Source organism: Buceros rhinoceros, unplaced genomic scaffold (assembly GCF_000710305.1).
Source record: "Buceros rhinoceros silvestris isolate BGI_N320 unplaced genomic scaffold, ASM71030v1 scaffold1295, whole genome shotgun sequence".
In the NCBI taxonomy this organism is placed as follows: Eukaryota; Metazoa; Chordata; class Aves; order Bucerotiformes; family Bucerotidae; genus Buceros; species Buceros rhinoceros.
This window is the reverse complement of record NW_010413255.1, coordinates 89,048-112,583: the sequence shown is the minus strand read 5'-3', so window position 1 is coordinate 112,583 and position 23,536 is coordinate 89,048. Positions and strand designations below refer to the sequence as shown.

The 23,536-nt window shown below is 41.4% G+C and overlaps 1 protein-coding gene across 1 annotated transcript in view; it reads left to right on the top strand.

Annotated features, from left to right (window-relative positions):
• PHF21B (PHD finger protein 21B) overlaps positions 1-23,536 on the top strand; it is a 42,218-nt gene that overhangs the window by 605 nt on the left and 18,077 nt on the right. Inside the window, exons 2-5 of the mRNA XM_010136650.1 lie at positions 2,002-2,094; positions 15,398-15,748; positions 17,562-17,684; positions 22,921-22,972. Coding sequence (XP_010134952.1) covers positions 2,002-2,094; positions 15,398-15,748; positions 17,562-17,684; positions 22,921-22,972 — 619 coding nt within the window. The remainder of the gene's footprint in view (positions 1-2,001; positions 2,095-15,397; positions 15,749-17,561; positions 17,685-22,920; positions 22,973-23,536) is intronic.

Below are 23,536 nucleotides of genomic sequence, written 5' to 3'. Positions count from 1 at the left end.
GTTGCCGCGTAGGGAGAATGGCAGTGGAAATACTCCTTTCTTTTCTTTGCACTTCTTCAGGAAGGTATAACTTACTTGTTCTGGCATCCATGGGTAGAAATGCTGCTTTGTGCGTGCCCTCCCCCCCAACTCTGCCCTTGGCTGAAGGCAGCATTCTAATGATTTTTATGGGGTGTGTTTTTCCACGGGTAATCCAGGGTACTGATAGTCCACGAGTACTCAGGAAAAATTGTCTTGCATGTTTATAACTGTACAGCTCTCCATGTTGGTTAACTCAGGAAAATCTTATGCAAATTTTAATACTTGCTGAATATATAATATCACCTCCCCAAATGTCTCCATGAGGAGTAGCAGAGTTACAAATATAAACTCTGTAGGACAAGTTCATTAAAAATACTCTGCGTGAAAATGTGTGGCGTTCCTATCAAATGCTGCGGTTAGAATGAAGGAGACTGTTCGACCTCTCTCTTGTTGAGGTCTGAGGAGAACATACTGGCATGGAACTGGCACGGTTTTACTTTCCTTGAGATGATTACATTATAGTTTCCTTTTTATTGACAAATTTCATTACCAGATTGGGGTAATATTAGCAAACTTTGTCTTACTGACTGTGCTCTAATACTTCATGTTTGAGGGGAGTTAAATTTAGAGAATTCAGGTTAATCTCCTTTACTTTCCTTATTATCCTTTTCTAGCAGCCTGATAATTTTTTGTGATCAGTGACTATGTGTCTCTTGCTGTTATAATGACAAGTGTCTGCTTGCTTATATTGCCATGTCACCCCAGCAGCGGTTAAGAAATTTTAGACAGAAGTTATAAAACTTTGTCCTAAGAATATTGGCCAATTAACCAAAATATGAACTGTATTCAGGAGAGAAGAAATGAAAGAGAGTGAAGGGGGAAAGTCAGCAATGTTCTTTAGACCTATGGCCCAATCTTAAATTTATAATCTATCTGTCCTTTTTACTGGAGAAACGAAAGTACAGGTTATTTACAACAACTCCGATCCAGTATTTTAGGAGCCTCTGTGGGTGAGGCTTGAGAAAGAGGTGCCATTCAGACCGTTCTGTGACAGAACTCACGAATGGGGGTTTACAGATAGCTGTATCACTACAGATGGATGAAAAGTCAGAAAAGAAGTGGGGCTAAACAGAAACAGAGATTTTTTTGGAGGGGAAACTTGTATGTACTTGACTCTGTATTATGAAAACATATTTTGCTTACTCTTGGTATCTAACTGTATTCATAAGGGTTAAAGATAATACTGGATTAACACGTATCATCTCGCCATCCACTAAGTAAACTTGATGTAGAATACAGCAATATATATGCTTATAGAAGGAGCTACCTCAAAAGTTTTAAATAAGCTTTGAATGAAATTGTTATCCAACCAAGAGAAGAGTGAGCAGAGAAAATAAACATCGTTAGTAATAGCTGCTGTGTTGGCCCAGATGGATGTTGTCTTCGCTGAATGTTACGTTACAGTGTGCTGTAGTAGATTTATATGTATCTTTCTGTTTTAATAATTGAGTATTTACTATTTACTTAGACACAATGAACTTTTCTTGTGACTCTGGCTACCATGAAATGCATCTTACCAATGCACATTTGAAAGTTTCAGTGTGGCACATTTCACCTCTCTTCAGATCTGGTTTGCAAACAAGCTGGTGCCTCGACAGCCTTCAGGCATGGCAGCACAGTTCTGTTTGCCTTGTCTACCAAAAAAATTCACAAGGTGTCTCCTTTGCACTCAGAATTACCAAATGCTCTAAGGAGACAATAGACTTTAGTTAACAGTTCTTTGTAGAGGAGGTTAAGGAGAAGAGTCTCGGACTCTTCAGGCAGGAGGGGGAGCTTCAAATGGGCTGGTGTATGATACCCGTTTGTTGGGAGTCGGGAAGAGACAAAGAGCTGGAAGGGAAACTGCTGGGTCAGGCGGATTCTCTCTGGGGAAGCTGTGCAAGTGTTTTAAGCTCTGTTCTATTGTTTTTCTTCCAACAGACTTTGGGAACTATCACTGCAGTGCCCATTAAGGTTCCTCAGGTCAGCTCCTTGCAGAGGTTGGCAGGACAAGGACCAGCAGTGCTACCTCAGGTACAAAATACAGTTCCAAAGAGGGGTTTGTGTTGTTTTCTATGTATTGTGCTCTGTTCCTGGCTGGTGCCCAGGCTTGTGTGGGTCAGCACACTTATTTTACTCAATAGACTCCCCTTCAGTGAGTTGAACAACAGAGTTGTGATTTTCTCCAGTTCGTGGGGAAAAAAAACCAAAAAAACCCAACCCAAATCAGCTTTCTTCTGGGAGCATACTGTTAGCACAATGAAAAGCTGTTGAAAAATCTTGTCGTTTCATTGTAGAAGAACAAAGTACATATGGTGAAATGTAAATTTATGCTTCATAAGATGAATCACAAATCGCAGAAGTGAAAAATCTGCAATTCTGTAAAAGCTGTGGAAGTATTAACCTTTCTGTTCAAGAGTTAGCCTCACGCGTTCTTTTATTAACTTACTTGCCTTATCCCTCTCTATCGCAATACAAAGTTTTGGCCCAACTAACGCAGGTGCCAGACTGAGGCAAGATTTGCTGGGTAGGATTGACAGGAATGTTACACAGACGGATTTTTAAAATCTTTTCAAACCGTGTTTTCTTTTCTGAATATCACTGTTCCCCTAACCATACACTTTATTCCCCATTTCACCCCTCTTTTTCAGGATTTTTGGATGTCATTCGCAACAACCGTTTTTCTGTAGTTCTGTGGTTTGGATTCTTGATTATTAAGTATAAATATATTTCTCCCTGTGTGACCCTTAGAGGTCTATTTCTCATATATGAACACTTTTCTATCATTGAAGTCAACGTTGGACCTTCCTATTGTTCCTCTATTTTTTTCATAACATTTTCGTAGTGGCAGAGTCTAGTAGAAGATTTGTGAGCTGAGTCTGCCTGGAGGAAGCAGTATTTCCAAGATAAAGTTCTTAAATTCTCTCTTTAAATTACATTTTGTGGAAGGCAAAGTTGTGACTATGAAGGAAGGTTATAGTTTTCTTATCAAGTTCAAGACTTTGCTTTTCAGTTGTTGTTACAGCATAATAACACATTGATTTCTGCCGTTTTGGGGGGTCAAAGATGAGCAGATCGCTCCTGAAAATAGATGAGGTTCAAGAGCAGCTGAAAGACCTGTAACAGGGGCTTAAATTATCATTAAGGTTATGTTTCAGCAGTGACGATGGCATTGCAAATGCTGCACTTAGAGAAGCATCAATGTTCTGTACTTTAAGTAGAAAAAATTTCATTCAGTGCTAGATTCAGTTTTGAAGAACTGGAAAAAGCGAAGGAAACTGATTTCCTCAACTTTTTGAAAAGAACGTATATCCTTTCTGTCTTGCTGTTTAGCTTATGGCAATATTTTTGTTTGTATTTCACTTTGTTTCACTCCTTCCCTAGCACAGCCTTCATTTCCATACCTGTTTATGCACTCGTGCTGAATACTAATGAAACACCAACCCTTCCTCAGCTGCCCTAAGCCACAGTTCTCTACATTTTCTCTTTCCTACAGATAGCATGGGAAATAAACACACAGCAATCTCATTTCTGTCAAAACTAAAGATGAAGTAGGCAGCTGTATGTAAGCCCACGTTCCCGGAGGTTTGTCCTATGTTCTTTGTGGCTTTTTCACAGACCAGTACCTCCTTATTCAGCAACAGCCTGCCCCGTTTACCAGCTGTCTCCTCCTTCCCAGCTTGTCATGGTCTATGTTCCTCTCCCACTCGAAGCTTACAGAGATGTTTAAAAATTCCATATTTTTTCCTAGCGGGGAACTCCCTCCACCCAGCAAAGCTTTCTGCTTCATGTTTCAAGAGAGATCATGTGGAAATTTTAGTTTCTAACTATATACTCAAATGCCTTCAAAATATACTTAATGTAGCCATAAATGAGTGATGTCAAGCTGTCATTCCCCGATGGGAGGCCACTGTAAGTGGGCTGCAGTGCTGGATCACTGTGAAAGCTCTCCTTCAAAACAGCTGTAGGTGAGTGCATAGTCGTCTCTATTTTGAGGGTCAGTATGAACCTGTGGTCCAGGAGAACAGAAAGGAAACTTCAGATGGAAATATAAAAATGCCAGAAAGCAAGGCGATGTAATACCGCGAAGGTATTACGGTAAAGAATATCTCTTTCTGCTTCTTCCTCATATCTCTGAGAAAACAAGCTACAAATTAAAATTATTTTGGAAATAAAGGGGCATATAGCATCTTCCAGTAGGAGATGCGCAGAATGAAATCCTATCAGCTATTGCACATCAAACCTGGTTGCAGAGCAGGCTGGCTACTAATCACCCGCGGGGTGACAGGCATGGCTCCTGTACCTTGCTCTGAGTTAGTGGCACGATCCTTCCATTCTAGGACTGACTTCCTGAGAGGCAGCTTTGCCACCACCTCCCAAGCATACCCACAAGGAGGGTCCCACTGAGCTTGGCATCTGCTACCACCTCTGCTTTGGGTGCCGATGTAGCAGCAAATGAAAGGAACAGCTTTTTCAAAACGAAACAATGACCATCACTCCTCTACCAAAAATCCGTAGTATTTCACACAAAGAATGAAGGCAATACAACGTCTGTACTCGTCATGCATGTTATCTATAGCTGAACCTTGTTCTGCAAGGTGTTGCATCTTCCCTGACCTCCATCGCTGCCAAGTCTCGAGCAGTGAACTGTGTGAAGCCCCGACAGCGATGACGCCATGGCAGCAATGGCTTCGGCAAGCCCGCCTGCACGCCTGCCTGTTTACTCAAGCAGCCGGGTGTAGTTTGTGCAAGCGCTGTGGCAGGCACAGAGGCGATCGCCTCAACTGCCTTCATCTTGTCTCTATGTGCCGCTGCCTCTCTTCTTGTCTGTGGAGGCGTGGAAGGCCTGGATGGATCCGCTTTGGGATTCCTGCCACGTTAGTAGCCTCTTTGTGTCTGGGTTGCCCTCTGGAAGTGGCTTCGCTCTTAACCGGGCAGATTGCGCTTCTGTTTTGGGTGCATGTAGATACATGGAATTAATCCAGGTCCGTGTCTGCATTCTTGATAGCACACTGATTGCTACCTGGCATTTCTCTTTTGGCCAGTCTCATAATTTCTTTGGGATTTCAGAGTCCCTTTAGGTTTAGATGTAGGCATGAGAGGCATAAACATTGCCAGGCTGGCTGGAAGGCAACAGGGGACTCTTCCATTTAAAGGCCTCACGTCACATCTAAAGGAATTTTATATTTTTGTTGCTTCCATTCTCATCATCTAGACAACCTCTTTTGATTTACCTCTATGCAGTCAAGCAGGAAAATGCCACACAAGTAAACTGAGGCACTTAACAGTGCTAATGTAAAATAATATATATAGCTTTCTCATTTTCCACATTTGTGCAGGCACTTGTCATGCGTTTTGTTCATTTGAATGGGTTTATAATATGACCCCCTGGGAGCTCTTCCATATGGGGAATGAAGTTTCAAAATCTGCACTTTCACAAATGGCAGCAAAATCCCATCACTTAGTGCAGAACTGCTGTTAAATGGTGAGCAAACAAACATTAATTACAAGTTCATTGCACAATACAAACAATATTTCTTTAGGCATTCATTATTTGCCAAAACAAGCCTCTTGGCAGACTTTTTTCCTTTTAAATTTTTTTCTTTACAGAATATGAGGTTATTCTTGCTTTCATCAAATAAATAAAATTTCTGCTGTGAGCTGTGGTGTTTAGAAAGTTAATTCCAAATAGTCTTTCTCTTCTTACTTTGGTCTTTGAGGTTTCCAGCTGGATGAGATGCTTGGAAACTGACTGTCCACTGCACTCTGAGAGGCAGATCCTGGAGGTCCTCTGCTCCAACACAGGGGCTCTGCCTCTGCTCTATGGCACTTCTCAGCTGTAAGGAGAGGGTGGCCTTATGTCAGGTTGGGACTTCAGTTTCCAGCTGCAGTGCAGACAGTCTGAAGGCACGTGGGAAAACTTATTTTCTGTTCTTCAAATGGAAGATTTTAAATGAAATGATGAAGATATTTAAATAAACTTCCCATTTTGTTGTCAGAGATTTGGGCCCAATCCAATTCTCATTCAAATTAATGGAGAAACTGTGATGATTTGAATAGCATTTAAATCAGATTATAATGGCATTTCCCTGACCTATTTTTCCAGTCCTGGTTGAAAGCAGGGCTTGGAATGCCTTTGCTCGTGACACTGCTGATTAAAGTAGAGCAGAGTCATGTAGCAGATGCCTGCGGTGGAGGTGTCGTGAACGTTAGTGGTGAAAAGAAACAGGTATGCACAAATGTTTTAGATAAGACGTGTGTGGTTTTCAATTGACGCTAGCCAGTTCTGCTGTGAAGTGCTGATTGTTCTCTGTCTCCTGAAGTGATTTTAATATGCATAATCCTGTGGGGTCTGAATTCGGTCACTGGGCTGCAGGGGCTGTTTTGTTACCATGTGCTTATTCATCACTGAGTCCAGCCAGAGACCGTGGTCTCTAGACGTTCTCAAAACTTAGACACACTTTCTCATTTTTAAAATTTCTGGTCATTTTCTCATGAGAGCAGTTTCACTAATAGCTGCTGTTTCTCTTTACAAGTGTACCAAAACCATCCACTACTCCTGCTTCCCTAGCGATAGGGAAAACTTCTTGAAAGGAAGAGAATTCCTGTAGGCAGAATCCAAGTTGTGCGATGCCCCTGTGTGCTGTAGAAGAAAGGTGTAACAGACTGGTCTGTGACAAAGCCTCTCTGTTTGCATCGTAAGGCTAAAAAAATTTTTTTTAAATTTGTTTTTAAGTATAATGTGTTAAGACTGTGCGTAGCCATTTGAAAGTGGAAAAATATTACTAAATGCAAGTCAATCAGCATTTTGAGAAACTGGAAAAGAAGCTAGCAGATATACATGTTTGTATAAAAAGTTACACAGATTCATGCCATAGAGAGACAAGAGCACTTTATTGTTCGAGTGAGGAATAATTGAATTGGGTAAAGTTGTTATTACAATATCAGAGGAGAAAAGGACTATAATCCCCTAAGGGGAGTCATGCACCTTTCTGGTATATAACCCTCAGTGCTTTCAGGGGGCTGTGCTGGAATGCCAGTGGAGGAGAAGAGGGATAATCTAATTCAAAGTAACTTAATCAGCGTGGTAGATAACCAGGCTAAGGGTTTTGCAACAGTATTTAATATTCATTGCCTGTATGCATGAAGAAAACAGAAACAGAATTGCTTTTTCAAAAGAAAGGCTGGCAGAGGCCTGGCTGAAAATACAGCCCTTCATAAATACAGTTGTTAATCTGTTTTATTCTATATAAGCTTTTATACTGTGCTTGTCACTGTATTTGAAGCACCTTCCGGTAATGTGTTAAGCCCAAAGATTAACATCTGTTGTAAGCTATTTCTTCTCTCATCCTTTCCCTTTGGGAAGAAGCGCGTGCAGCCGAGAATTCCGGTTAGAGTTCCTTTTTATCAGTTTGTTTGTATTTAATAGGCGCGCTACTATTAATTGCATGCCATTGTTTATTTCTGTCAAAGGAATATAGCATAGAAAATGTTTATCATAGAAAGTGATGAGGTTTGTGCCCTTTATTTGTAGAGAAGAAGGTGGAGATGCCGGCGTATATAAGCATCAGCTTTGCTGTAGAGACTCCCTGCAGCGGAGACGCACGGCCGCCTTAGCCTTTCATATAAGTCTTTACGGGGAGAGCTTTGAGGTTTGAGATGAAAATACGGTACTTTATTGAAAAGTCTGTGAGAATCTCAATTCTGCACTAGTGGATACGTTTGGTAGGTGGCCTGTGCTGCTGAGAGAGGCATCTGCAGTGCCCCGTGGTATGTGCTTTACACTGCCGTAGCGCAGCCAAGGCAGACGAAGGTATGGGTAAGGCGGTGTGGTAAGAACTGTTCCTTGTGGGTGGTGGTATGTTAGAGGTTGGCAGCAATGAGAAATCGGTCTTCTGCAATACGGACAAAGATGAACGTGTGGTTTATCAAGGAGGGCCACACCCAAATGCAAATTTTCCAAATTACCTCCCTCTGTTACGTCTGCCCTTCTGAGTTTCAGTGTCAGTTGTCTGTTCTTAATGAGAGAACTGATCCAGAGTGGTGAGGAAGGGGAAGTAGAATTATGATGCTTGAGAGTTTCAGATCCAATCAGTGTCATGGATATTTTGAAAAGGACCTCCATGGAAGTCAGATCTCCGTGACAGTCTGCATGTAGGAGCCTAAAGTATCCGTACAACCCCCAGGAAAGATTCAAGCCATTTTAACATCTGGCATGGTAGCTTTTTCCCGGGTGAAAACTCTCATGTTTCTCCATGTCAAATGCTGCTTTGTATCTCAGGAAGATGAGAACAAATGTCCCATTTCTCCACTGATGCCATTTGCATCCATGTGAATGATGTGGCTTCAGATCCACGTGTGGCTTGGATCTGAACTCTGCTACCTCTCTAGGCCTCCATGCCGGTTGTACGATCTAGCATTGCCCAAGTGACAGGCAGATGAGAACGTTTTCTCTGTCTGCAGTACCTTGGCAGAGGCTTGGAGGAATTCACTGCACTGTTTCCTGTCTCTAAAACCTCTATTTTCACCTCCTAATGTCAGAGCTTTTTGTGTGCTTCCATCTTGCTCAGGCTGCCAGTGACAGAAACAATTTTTGTCATTATTTTTATTCATATTTTGTCTTTCAAGGTTTTTTATTTTGGCTAGTAAATGAGCTAAGGCTGGTCATTCTAACGTGCCATTGTTGTTGCCTGAAAGAAGGAAAAGCTCTTAAAGTGATGGACAGTACAAACCAGTGACGTCTATGGCCTTTAAAGTGACACCAGAATTTGAGCCCGGTGAATGCCCAGCTGTGTGGATTAGTCCAGAGCTTGGCTATCAAAGTATATGAAGGGAGGAAAGCAGGAAGATGGTCACTCATTTGTGCCTCAAGGCTCCGTGGACACTTCATATTTAAATTGAAGTAACTTAATCATAGATGAGTATCTGTGAGAGAAGCAAGCTGACTTGTAATGCTGAAAAATGTAGAAATGGAAGGAAGTTATTGACTGGTGTGTATAATCACAGTCTAGCTTTTATATTCCTATTGTAATCTAAACAATAAGGATTAAGTTCTTTCCTCAGAGAAACACAGATAACTGCATATTCAAGAACACAATCATTGTGCAGAAGGAGAAAAAGCGGAAATCCATGTCCCCTACTTGTTATTTTTTGGAATAATATTGATTTTAATTTGCTGGTTTAACGGTAGTTTTCCCCTTTGCAAATGGAAAAGAGACACTTAATGAGTCATCACTCAATAGCAGCAATGCCAAACCAGAAAATGCAGGCAGTAGAGCTGAGGAGAAAACATACATTTCATTAGCAAAATCAGTCAGGTTCCTGTGAAAATACAGTTTTGTGTTCAAAACACTGATAACATTTTTAATAAAGAGCTTCCACCTGACTGCCTTATGCCAACATCCACAAAAAGCAGAGCTGGCAGATTCCCACAAAAACATCCTTCTCAGCTAAACTTCCATTTCTGTGGTATCAAGCTGAAGGAGAAGAGAAACTAAATGAAATAGCTCTGTCTTCTTACACATTGCGCAGGGCTTCTATTATCTGTGTGTCACCTTTGCACTGAAGTTGGCTTTCCGTGACTAACAAATTGAAATACCGAAGCTCCGAAGGTATACACTCCGGTGGAAACTGTCTGATATAGTGCACGTAATTTGAATACGTGTGGGAGTACCACAGAGTGATTCTGGGGTTGCATGGCATGTGAAATGAGAGACCAGCTTTTGTTCTGGGGTGCTAGCTGCAGTTCTGGCCTTACTGAAGTCGCTTCAGATTTGCTGTTGGTCTCAGTCAGATCAGATTAAGATTTCTTCCCTGGCCCTCGCTGTCTGGAGCAGCAGGTTTGGAAACGTGGGCTAGAGAAATTGCTTGGGTTTCACCTTGCATTTCATATCATTCTTCTGTGGCTTCCCAGTCTAATATTCCAGGCAGATGCTAAGGAGAGGCTTATGCTGGATGTGAACACAGAATTCACTGAAGTGGGTCATCTTGCCTGGGGGTTTCTTCATGATACAGGCTGAAGAGTAACTTCATTTTTGTGCTGCCCCATCAAGGGGAAGGAAGAAAAATGTATGTGGATCCACAGTCATACGTGGTTTTAAATCTTCCCCTTGACGAAAATAAACTGTGTTTATTTTTGACTGTGGTCTCAGACCGGGCTGAAGGATAATAGTTGCTTCTCAGGAAGGGAAGCAAAAATCGAACAAGCTGGAAACACCAATACTCAGGTCAGTTGGGCAACTTGGATTTTTGGGATCTGTCATTGCTGTAAAGTTACACAGAACCTTTTCTTTTGCATAATTTTTATTGATTAAAAAAAGAAGAGGGAGAAAGTCGGTCCTCAGCTGGCGTGAAGAGACCCAGCTTTGCTGAAGTCAGTGTGCATCTGTTCGTTCTGGTGAAAGATATAATTACCCCGTATTGCACTCGTTTTATCAGCCACTGCTAATGTTTTCAGTGTGATCCTCTAAAGCTTTTCAAGAATGAAAGCTCTGTCTGCTGCTCCCAGCACTTTGCCTCTGTGACATATGAATTGTGCCAAATCCATTTTGAGGTTTTGTTTTTAAGCTCTGAGTACAAGGGTGAAGTGAAAATAAAGTGTGAATAATGGTCTTTCTCTCAAAGGCAATGTGATATTGCGTTGAGCTGAAAAATTTACTCTCACACAGATCGGCCCTGCCAGTATGAAGGGCTGATTGATGCTGAGTGTGATCCAGCTGATATCTGATATTGGGGAGGGGGAGGGCTCTTCAGTGTTGCTGACAAAGCTATAACAAGATCCAGGGACTGGAAGCTGAAGTTAGGCAAATTCAACCTCGCAATAAAATGCCAGTCATGAATATAATAAAATACCGTAACAATTTCCTGGGGCTCGTGATGAAGTCTTTAGTTTAAAATCAGTCTTCAGTTTCTGGGAGAAATTCTGTGGCCGGTCTGTGAGCTGGAGGATCGTGGTGGTTCCTTTTGGTTTTGTAGTTAATTGAAGCGCACTTGTTACCTTCCCTTCTTTGCTAGGCCCAAGGAGAACACATTTACCAGAATTGCCCTTAACAACTCGCATAGCACCTGCAGATCTGCACAGAGTGAACTGTTCTAATTAAATTTGGTCCTTTAGGACTACAGAGGATTGCCCACAGAGATGGAGGAATTGTGTGCCTGCCTTCCCTTTTCCTTTTCCCCCATACTTGTTTGGGTCGGTTCTCGAGGGCTTATTTTGTAAGAGTTTTTTTTCTTACCTTCTTTTTCTTTGCTCTAGCATGGGAGCGGCTCACCTGATGGGGTGTAGCTCAGCAAATAGATTGCTCGTGGTCACAGTTGACTTTGTCAATGGTGACACACCACCTGCCACCTCCGCTCCTCAGTCATTCGTTCACCTCTGTGGAATTCAACCGTTTGCACTCTCGAGGGCTGGGATGGTGTTTTGGTGTAATGGAAGCCTTCAGGCTTCATGTGGGGACATCTGGATGGAGCTTAATGACATGGGATATATATGTAGTCCTGTTAGTCACAGGAGCTGATTCCCTCCTGGTTGGAAACTCTTTAGAATATATGAAATTAGAGGTTGCTGAACGAAGGAGCACTCTGCTCGTGTCACAGGACTGGGCTCCCTGTTATTTCCTGACTGAAAAGCAGACAGCTCCCACCTAGGGAATTCTCAGGTCTGGGAATTCTCCTTCAACATTGTGCTCACCTGCAGGCTATTTGAGAAGTACCAGGGGTGTCGGAATATTGCCACCTAAAATCAAATGTTTCTGTTGTCGTGGGTATTGAGGAAGCTCAAGAACAGCCCAGGTTTGTGAAATCATTATATTCAAGAAGAAGCTCTCTCTTCTCCTGCATTTAGAGCCCTGGTACTATCACATTCTGTTTTGACAGCTGTCAGAAGTTAAATGAAAGATATTTGGGGAGAGGAGGGTTGAGCTACAGGAGAATTGTTATTTGCAGCGCTCGCCAACAGTTGCGGTTTTCACTTGGTAACACACATACTGTCTGTTATTCTCTCTCTTTTATTCTCCTTTGCTAAACTTTTGTGCCTTTTCTTTCTGTGGCTCTTGTAACGGGGACTGATGCCATCCGACCTGTGCTACTTCCAGTAGAAAACTTCTTTTGATACCTCGCATGTGAAATGCAGTCCATGCCCTGCCCTAGTTTTTCTCCAGTTCTTCTTCGGTGACTGTCAACATCCGAACTTCTGCTAGTGCCACTGTCCTCCTTTCATCTCCCAGATTTAAGCTACAGTTTTGCCCTGAGGAAAAGGAATTTACGCTAGCTCTTTTCTTAATATTTTTCTTCCCAGCTGACAGCATTTATTCTCACAGATTACTCTAGCAGTTTGGTCTTTAACACGAAGCTCTGCTAAAGGCCTTTCCCCTGGCTTAGTGCTTTCTCTTGGTGTTTATAACCAAGGGGGAAGGGCTCATAGGTGTTAGGGTAAAAGGGTCTTCAGTGATTGCTTTCTCTTTTGGATTCATACCTGTGGGCTGTAGAAATTAACATTATTTTAACTTTAACATACTTAGCTTGAACACAGGAACAGCTGAGCCTTGTTGTGTAGTCAGTCCTTTTTAGTGTTTTATAATTATAAATACAAACAGCGTTGCTGAACTTGCCGGGGAATTGGCAGAGGCTTAGACTATGAAGACCGCTATACCTCCCTTGTATCACACGGTGGCAGAAAACACCCGCCATATGTTCTTGTACTGTGCATGTTTGGTAAGTCATATCAGATATTCAGCATATTCACAGAGAATATGTTAGTTTGGAAAATTAAGTCTGTTTAATTGTCTGTGCAGAAAGAGCTTATTTTATAGCACAGTAATATGCGTTCAGCCACAACTTGCAGAACGAAGGGTGTGTACGGGATTCACTGAGGTATTACAGCTGACAGTCGATGTATATATGTAGTAGTGTGGAAAAGATAATTATATAGCTGGAATTATACAGTCATTTAGTTTTAATTAGGCTTTTGATTAAATATAAAAGCGCTATTAAGAGTGACAGATACAGTAGATCCTGATAGACTACATGACAGCTTTTGGCTAGAAAAACTCCTGGGCTGATTTTTTGTCAGACTTGATTTTTTCTAAAGATCTCAGTGACAGTTCTGTTGAGTCTTTGATTTGAACTACTCCTTATTCTGTCTCTCTCTTCTTCTCTGTATAAATGTGTTTATCTGTGTGTTTACAGTATTTCTGTTGGTAACAGGTGTTATATTAATTTACAAGAAAATTATTTCGGTTTTAGGAGAGATGGTAAAATTTAGGTGTTAGCCAAGCAGCTAAGAATTAAGTTTGGGTTTTTAGCCATGATAATACATTGAAACTCCATTTAGCTAAGCTTGTCAGACTTCCTTTTCTCGATAATGATACTATTTATGTGAACGTGTGTCTGAGCACATGAGCATGAGCAATTTGTTAAAGGCTTACATATGAGAGACTTATATAAGATATAACACAGGAGGGAAGGGATATTATTATGAAAATATAAACAGAGATATATACCAGATCTGCTTGTAGAACTGACTCTGACACAGACATGAGCAAGTTGCTTTAAGTATCAGGTCTCCTGTTGCAGTAAGCTGGTTTTTATGTTAGAACCCTTAGTCTTGCAGAAGGCCTGGGCCAAGATGGGTTTAAACCAATCCTCTGTGCCCTACGTTTGAAAAATAAGACCGTTAAGTAATTATGGATATGAAGCTAATTATAGACTCCTCTCTTAAAGAACTTGGCCATGGTATTTCTCTGGTATTTTAACTGAATAAATCAAATAATACTTTCAGAAAGCGATTGGGTAGAGGAAAAAAGGCAAAAACCCCTTCAGTAACTGTCAGTGGGTCTTCAATATCATTAGTCGTAGTTTTGCATCGTTCCACAGGGAGTCTAGGAGGCCTCCCAGTGCCAGTCCGCAGTTGTGAGCCGAAGATGGCAGCTTCCTGGCTTTGTCACGAGCCTGCTGCAGGACCTTGGGCAAACCCTCCTTTTTGCCCTTCTTCGCCCGTTTCCTCTTTCACTTCCCATCTACCTCGGTTACGGACAACGCAGATGCTCCCAAGCAGGATGGTGCCTCTGATAAACGTTTGCACTGCTCGTAGGCGTTAGGATCCTATCAGCAATTGAGGGCTGAGTTTCCGAGGTGCAAAGAGCCCGCAGGATATGTGTTGCTGTGCTTAGTATTTGCTGCAGGGACAAATGGGTCCGGCTTGTCCTTGACGCGATAGAGGATGAGGCCAGCCTTGAGACACGATTTTCTGCACATCAGTAAAACCCTGTGTTTTCATTACTTAGGCTCGGGATTGAAGTCGGCGTCGTTGGAAGGGCTGCTGTCGACTGCAGTGATGTGACACAGGCAGCTGTTTCCCGTGTCTGTCTGTTACAACTTGTCATTTTGTTTCACAGTGTGGAAGGTGTGAGAAGTGACAGGACTAAATAAGCACAGAGGGAACCGACTGTTTTATCTGACTGTGTTAACGAATAAGCTGGGAGTGAAGTTAACTTCATGTGAAGCAGTTTAAATTATTTATTTTCAGTCCTGGAACTGTACTTAACATGTTGTTAAGGCAGAGCCATGTTGACAGAGTGACGTTAATTACCCCGCTGGAAACACATCACATCAGCTGAAAACAATTGTTCACAACTATAATTCATGGCTCTGGGTAAAGCCGTAGCCTTTGCAAATCTTGCCAAACATTTTCCCCCTCCAACTGTGGAAGTTCCTTCTGCATCCACCCGCAGCAAACTAGTTCTTCAGTTCCAGCAAGAAACTATGAAGATTTTTGCCATCTTTTTGGTTTTTTTTTTTTGTCTTCTGGTGAGATGAGCAATTGCATGACTGGAATCCTCTCTATTAGACATGGCACATCTTAAAAACGTGAGGATCTTCATTCAGTGATCCACCAGAGTAAATGCATACGCTTACCGTTCCAGTAAATGCTTTACCACAACTCCCGAATAACTGAATTCCCACTCCCTAATTCATAGCAAGAGTGTTGTGTCCTCCAGAACGGGAAGTTTCTGCATCTGGGGTTTCCATTCTTCGCAAAGGCTTTGGCTTAAACATCCTTACTGAGAACTGGATGCGACTTATGTGCTAAAACAAGGGAGGAATTGACTTTTTTCTCCCATCTTGTTCAGCATTACAATGAGTTAAGGACTCCAAAATAACCCAGCTGAGGAGCGCTGGGAATGTATCTGCAAATAAATGAATGGCTGGCTACTCCAAGTTGTTATATTATATTTTTCTAGGTGCTTCTGTTCCATGGTTGATACAATGCGAGATCCTACTGGGAGAGTGCATGTATGTCTGAAGCTGTGCCTAGTAACATCTAACTCTCTGCTTGTAGGTTAGGCCAAAGACCCTGATTCCAGACAGCCTCCCTATCTCCCCGTGCAGAGACCAACCTTCCAAGCAGCCTCCTACCTTCCAGAAGGCGACTGTAGTCAGCATCAAAAACCCCAGCCCTGCTCTCCCGACTGCCAATAACACCGTCAGCCATGTACAGACACCTAACAGCCAGTCACAAAGTGTCACCGAGTCTGCAGCTATTTCATCACCTCTGAGCAGTGCAGGTGTGGCGTACGCCATCATTTCCACCTCCCCCAACAATGCAACTCCTATCAGCACCAGCGCGACTGTTTCTGTGGTCAACGATAGCATTAAAGTGCAACCACTCCTCATCAGTGCCGACAGCAAAGTAAGTTCTGCTTTTCCCAGCTTTTTGGGGGGGTTTTTTTTGTTATCAAACACTGGAGTTACATTGCAGATGTAAGCAGAATATTCCCCTGCGAGTGCACAGCCCGGTGCAGAGTGGTGTCAGTGGTTCCTTTGAAGAAAATAATCAGAAAGCAATGGAAAATTCTTAAGGGGACACATGGACGCTAGTAAACATTTTTCTGCGTACAAGCATATTTATTAGTGGGAACAAAATGCATCATTATGGAGCCTGACATTAATGGGACTGTATGATTTTCCATTTCCCTAAACCAATCCTCACTAATAATATTCCTGATTTCTGCGCAGGCTTAAATTTCCTATGGACTCCCTCTTCAATTATGTGGTAATACTAGTTAAATCAACTGACCCCGGGGAGTATATCAAATAATAAGGCATTCCCTCCTATACTTTCAGGGGAAGACTGAATGAAATGAGAGCTCAGGGTTTCAAAACTGATCAGCAGATGAATTGGAAGGGAAAAAAATCAAGTTATGAATTACTTGTTTCCTCTTTGTACTGCTTTTCAGCTTTGAAATGCAAGAACTTCACCACTTTTATACCAGAAAGATACAATAAGGGCTGCCGATGTACCCCGCAGACATTCACTGTAATTTGCTCCTAAGATCCTGCTACTTTCGGTCTTGTTGGCAGCACAGGTTCTCATACAGTGCTAAAAAAGAATACAGGATGCAGGATGGCTTTTGAGCAGTAAATAAAAGCTGCCATCTCTTCCCCATGTCTCTAATATAATTATTTTTTCTAGTACTTAAACTGGCTGCCGATTAAGAAAACTGTCCCTTTTTATGCTCTCCAGTCTTCTAGAGTGACTGAGTTGAGATGAAGTATCTGACAGTTAAATAACGTTGTCTGAAAGTTAGCAATAAAATAGATGAAAAAGGCCCAGCATTCAAATCCAATAACCTTCATCCAGAAGGGCAGCTTGGGAAGGATGTCCTTAGTCCTTCGTGAAGCCGTGATTATAGGTATAAAGAAGTCACGTGTGTAGTCCTGTGGTCAGAAATTGTCCTTCGTTCCTTTTTAATTTAATAGCTCCTGCTGTAGCATTGTCTGCACTGTGTAAATCTTTGTGTGGTAATTAAAATATGAGCAGCTGGGTATATTAACAGAATTGTTTTGGTTGGAAAAGACCTTTAAGATCATGGAGTTATCATCTGTGTAGTAATTCCTATAGGTTCTAAACCAGAATTTGTTTTAATTTAAAACTCATCTATTTTATCCCGTTTATGCAAAACAGAACTTCCACTGCTCCTAACACACATAAATGCTGAGGACTGAACTCTGCCCTCAGTTACACAAATAATACTGAGGAGTATCTTCCTTCCCATCTGCATCTACTTTCTCTGAAATAACACGGTATGGCTGAGACCAGACTATACTTTTAAATCTGTAGTGATTTCATCTCTTCTACCTGCATGCAAACTAAAATCACAGGAAAGACTTTAAAATCACGGACAGCATGAGTGCTAAAGTTAGGCTGCTGAGTCAGCTTCAGAACTACTTTAAATAGGAAGTGTCCTATTTTCAGACCCACTGATCAAGTGGCTCCGTTACGCTGCAGTACATTTATAAGGTACCGATGATAGTTAATTTTTAGAAACGTGAGTATGGATTTAGAAGCCTAACCTAGGTATTCAGTTTTTTATATTTTTGGCTTGTGACTTGCGTTTGTTGTCTGTAGGGGTATCAAGTAACCTTTCAAAGAAGAATCAAAGGTTTCAGGTGGAAAACTCCTATTTCATATAGTGAATTTACTTCTTTTATTTGTTTTTTAGGTTATCATTATTCAGCCTCAAGTCCAAACCCAGACAGAAAGTAAAGTGGAGACAAAGAAACCTCCTGAAGAGTCAGCTCAGGGACCCTCTGCTACCAAAAAGAAAAAGGAGGAAAATCCAGAGGTGATCATTTTTTTCTTTTCTCTTTTTTTAAGGAAGCTACAGTATGATGAAGTTATGGGATCCAATTCTAAGCGTTCTTCTGCGTGCGTACATCATTACCGCATGGATCTACGTGCTCATGTTTCTGCCAGCTGCTCCCCTCTGTGTCCAATCACTGCAACGGGCAGCGATTTCCCCTCCAGTGAGGTGTTTGGTTTGCATCATTCAAACCTTCCATTGCCACAAAATGTAGGAATTGTAGGTCTCTTCATAATCAAGGCACCTTGCATGGCTCTGGTTTTATATCTTGTGAAAGGTGTATACAAGCTTAAGATGTTTCCTTTTATGTTATCAAATATATAACATCAGGTTAAGAGGTTGCATACGAGAGTGAATTAACATGTCTTTCGTAAGATGAGCTTTTATGTCTTCTTTGTAAGGAATCTTGCAATTTTTAGGTCGTATTTAACAATACAGTTTCTTGCATTTGCTGTGTACGTGTCTTCCCGCATGTACGCAGGTTCTTTCTAGTCTGAAATAGATTAAAATCCTGCAAATTGAGTAAGAGAGTAGAAGGCTCTCTTGGAAAGTAGAAAGGTTATGAGATAAAATCTCTTTCATGAACTCAATTTGCGATGTAAACTAAAAATATAAATCAGAAGTCTGTGTGGAAATGGGCTCTCTCGTTAACAGGCATTTTGATTTTTGACGAGAGGTATTCGCGTTGGGTTGTGTGTACTTCTGCGGCCGTTCGAGAGGTTACACAAACTGCAGCTACTTCTGTTGTGAAAATGATCAGCTCATGTGAAGTCTTAACCTTACTAGTTTAAGAAATGTTTAGCACGAAAGCATCCTTGGAGCTGTAGGTTTAAGGGGATTATTACAATATAAATTTATAATGTTACTTGAGGCATGTGGGTGGTGTTTTACCATTTTAAGAGGTTCATATAGTTAAAGCAGTGTTAAAGTTAAATAGTGGCTTTTAGCCTAGAATATCACAGGTTTATGCAGAAGCTCTGCAGGAAACCTCCCAAGTTTAAAATCTGACCCTCATACAAGTCATTTTCACGGAATGATGGGACTGTAGGGTCCTGTTTTGTTCAGGGAGGTATTTCAGAAAGATACATTTTTACTGTGTAGCACCCTATGGGCAGAAAGGCTACTAGATAGTGCTTAAAAACAGAATGCTAGAAAAACCCATTTTTCTTTGCCTGTAACTTAATCTCCACAGAAAGAGTATTGAGCAAAAATATTCCAGAGAGACGCAGGAAGAGGCCATGGGACTGGGCATACTTTTGTGTATAGCACTCATAAATTTAATGAGCTTTTCATTAAATTGCTAACTAGAATATCCTGACTGCCTTTTTTGCAACCCAGAACACTGTTCCTGCCGTGTGTACTGGAGGGGTTGGCAAGGACAGTTTTCTGGGTAGGATGCTGAAGCTATGCCCTTAAGTGTGACGGTTGTTCTCTTTTCATGGATTTGTTTCACGGCCGTAAATATGCAGGTCTAGAGTTAATTTCTTTTGTTCTTTGAAAGTAAACTTTAGTTGATTATCATGTACTTATGCAATTAGTGTAATTAGAACTAACAGCATAATTAGTATAAATACATGTGATGACATAAATAGAACATGTAATTAGAAAATGAAATGGTTTTGTTTAAATCTTTGTTTTGCTTCATGAAAAGACATGCTGAACATTTCTAAAAGCACTCATGGCCTTTAAACAGGTGATTCAATTTAAGGCAAAGAGCAACAAAGATACCATGACATTCTTAAAGAGAAAATAAGCACTCTTGGCACTTCTCTCCACACCTTTATTTATCTTCAAAGCACGAAACCGAGGCAGAAACTCCAATATGGCTCTGCATAAATGTTAGTCATGACAGACTGGGATTTAACAAATTAAATTGAAAGTTTGAAACAAATACACCAGAAATCACCAGACCTACCAGCAGCCAGGAATCCCATATGCAGCTGCTGAGTGTACCTGAACGAAAAGAAAAGACTGAAGAAAATTACTGCCTTTTGCTCCTGGCCCAGTCATTCTGTCAGTCTGCTGGGAAACCTTGAGGCTGATCCTCAAGGTTCAGCCCCCTACAATATACACGCCTTTGGCCAAGCCAGAGATTTCTCCTTTCCCAAGTGTGCAATCATCAGACTAAAGCAAACCACTTTGCATCTGCTGTGCTGCAGCCAAGACGCCTGGATGACTGACTATGGAGTGGCTTTTCCAGAAGCAGGACGGAGGGGCTCAGCCCCCTGGGGTGTCCCGGATCCTGTGTCAGAGCCCTCTCCTGGGATACGAGCTCCTCTGGGCCTGAGGAGAGTCTGAAGGAGTGGGCCATCACCTCCACTGGCGATGGGGGCCAGTAACTGCCCATCTAATGGTGGACCTTCCCACCAGAATGACTTCGTACAGAAATGAAGGAGTTCTGCAAGGAGCTGCTCCTCTGGAGAGCAAGTACCTGGCGAGTTGGGGGTTTTTTTTCTGGTTTTGTTTTTTTCTTCAAAGGACCTGGGTTCAGCACAGGTGAAGCAGAATTCCACCAAAACCTTCTCGCTTTTTAAAAGTTTTATATTAGCAAAATCGTATCTTTCTGGAAACATATTCCAGGACATTCTAGTGTTTTTAATTTAAAATAAAAATTACTGCCAGAATTGCTGGTTATTTAGCTAACAGTGTCTTTAATCTTGCCTGAGAAGGATGAGAGACACATTACAATTGTGAACTAAATGCTAGTGCTGGGCCTGGATTGAAAATCTGGAGAACTGGAAGCCTCAGGTTTGCAGATTCCTGCACCAAGGAGAAGCGATGGAGTTTATCACCTTTGAGAGGAAAAGCATTGCAGCAGAAGCAGTGTTTTGAGTTGAATCCAGCAAGCTCCATGACTGTGAAACAGCAGAACCATGAAACCAAATATGCCGTTAATGTAACACGCTTCTTAAAAAGAATGCAGCTTCTACTGGGACCCTTTCTAGAAGGAACCGTCTTGCAGATATCTATAAAAGCTAACCCATCCCGTGTTTAATAGCAAGATAATGATCAAGCCCATTCATGAAGACTCTTCATGTGTTAAGCAAGTATGCTGTCATTACATTTAGATTTGTATTCAAGTAATTTTAGCATGAAGAGAGGAACTTGTTCAGCAAGCATTCCAGTACTCAAATAATTTTAGTTTATATATCAGAAAATGTGTGCTGCCCCTACAGCTTAACGTTTGGGTAATACAGGTATTCTGCGCTCCTTTGGGAAAATACGATCGCACGCTAACTGTTACAGCTTTCTGGTTCTATACCCGAATGTTGTTACTACTTCTGCTCAGAGCACCAAGATGTATCCTGCCACAAGGTTATTTTTTGGTATGGGTGAGGTGAAGCCTGTAATCCTACTCAATTGACTAATTTTCTTCTCAGATCTGCACAGCACATCTCAGATCAAATATTCATCTTTCCCTTCAGGTGTGGAGACCCCGCTGTGTCTAGCCGGTGGTTTAGACATATAAGGAGTGACTGTTATTGAAAGAAAGGTCTGACATGCAGATGAACACGTGTGCTTGTCATTACCACGGTTATGGAAGGCAGAAGTACAGCATGAATATATCTAAATTACCAGGGATGAGATTCAACATCACCATTTTTTAATGTACAGGGAGAATTACATTCTAGAAAAATGTGGAAAGAAAATGTTCCTCTCTTATGATGTTGTTATTTCACCTTTTTGACAGAGATATTTGCACATATATAAGAGAGATATAGGTGTCCAATCCTGACCCTCAGGTTTTCAAGAACCCACCCCGTAGCTAGACCCTTTAATCTACAAACTGTGGATGTCCTTGCTTTTCCAATTTCACTTTGTGAAAGTAAGAATTGCAAAGGAAAATGATAGTTCTGGTAACTTACTAGTTAATTTTATACTGATCCGAAATGAAAAATTCTGTCACAAAACTTCAGAATGAAAAGGCTTTTCACAAAACAAGATCAATGTAATTCTGACTTAGAAGTATTGGATTGTGTTCTTCTGAGACTTCTTTGATTGAAACAGCATGTTTTGACCTTCTGCCACTTAAACACTGAATTTTAGTTTGGCCTGAATCTACACATTTTATTTTGGGTGAGTGTCATAATTGCATCTTCCCATGGTATTTGGATGCTTGATCAGATTGGATTTGGGCTTTGCTCCTTGGATTTATGAGTAGCTTGGGTTTCGTAGTCAGATTGTCTCTCCTGCAGAATCGCATATCGTTGGATCGTCACTTGGGTGACATCATCCAACAAGACTGTTGAGCACGGCAGAAAGAGGAGGAGATCCGTGAGACCCCACAGTACCACAGATGTGATTCAAAACCAGTGAGTTCAGTTCAGTTTGGGCTTGGAATGACACAGGAGAATTTCAGTTTTCCATTAAAAAGATGGAATAAAAGCTTCAGCAAAACTTCTTCTGCAAGGAAAAATTTCCCGATGAAAAAGCACGGATAGAAAATTTAGAATTTGCTCTAGAACTTGTCCTGTTACTGCATCGGCATGTTTTGAAGATTTGTTAGTATTAAGATGTGGTTTGTGCATATATAGTGTACGAGAGTTCTGAGTTGTATTTTAGATCAGATTCCTCACTGCAAAATGAATTTACCAGTGTCAGTGGAAAATGTTTGCTCACTCCATTGAGGGAAAATATTGGATCAACGTACCTCTTCATACTTCATGCACTTTCTCTTCTCTCTGTAACTTGTTTAGGGAAATTTCGGAACCTTTTATTTGGGGGAGGGGGCTTTCAGTATGCTTCAGATGTCTTGTTTAGTGTTGTAAAGTTCAGTGCAAGTGTATCCAATCTTGTTTCACTTCATACAGCTTGCTGACATCCCACAAAAGCAGTGGTATGTCCAAATTGTAATAATAATACACGGTTACTTCTCTAAAGAGTGGAGTAATAAAGCAGCTAGCAGTATGAAATCGAACTGGTTGAACTGACTGAATTTTGATCATGCGCTGTATAAAATCAGTAGTCGTATAGCACTGGCTTCGTAATTCTCTGAACTGCTAAAGTCTGTGTAGTCAGACAGGTAGGACACGACTGACCAGGCATATCTGGAGCAAAACTTGAATTAAAGTTCTTCATATTACTATGCATTCCAGAAAGATACGTTTCTGCAAGACCCTTCCCAGTTTTGTTCTGTCAGTGCTGGATTTATTTATTTACTTATTTCTGCCATGGTTGTTGTTGTAGAAAATCTAACACCTGTTTACTTTTTCCTTAGAAAATTGCCTTCATGGTAGCATTAGGACTGGTTACAACAGAACATATGGAAGGTAAGGTGGCATATGTTGTTTACAGTTCAGTTTTCGAGTGTGATCTTTTCTCAAGGCTGTTCTGCAGCTGAGAGGAATTGGTGATTCTGTCCTCTGAAGGGCAATGAAAAATCAGGGGAAAGGTTCCCTCTGCACAGTTGTGCTTTTCACCTCAAAACAACGGGGGACCTTACTTTGCTCTGCCTCCCATCCCACTGCACAGTTCAAGGGGCTTGGGAACCGGCTCTGCAGCCAGCACCAGCAGACTTGGCGTAAGCCAGCATGTGGGTTCGCTCAGGCATCACGGTCTTTGAAAGGACGTTAACAACGGGAGGATGAGAGCGTTGCAGCAAAAAGCTCGCAAAGGCTCAGCCAGCACTGATCTGGTTGAAGAATTAGCGAGGTTCAAAGATGTTTACCCAGATCACCTGTAGCAAGCGTGACCTCTCCTCTTTCCCCTTATGAGATGGACTTTCATTTTTTGAGTTAATCATCTGTCATTTCTAGAGTTCCGCAGAATAATGTGTAAAATAGTGGTGAAAATCTGGCGTTTTGTTTGATAAGATTTTGAGCAAATTAGAAAAC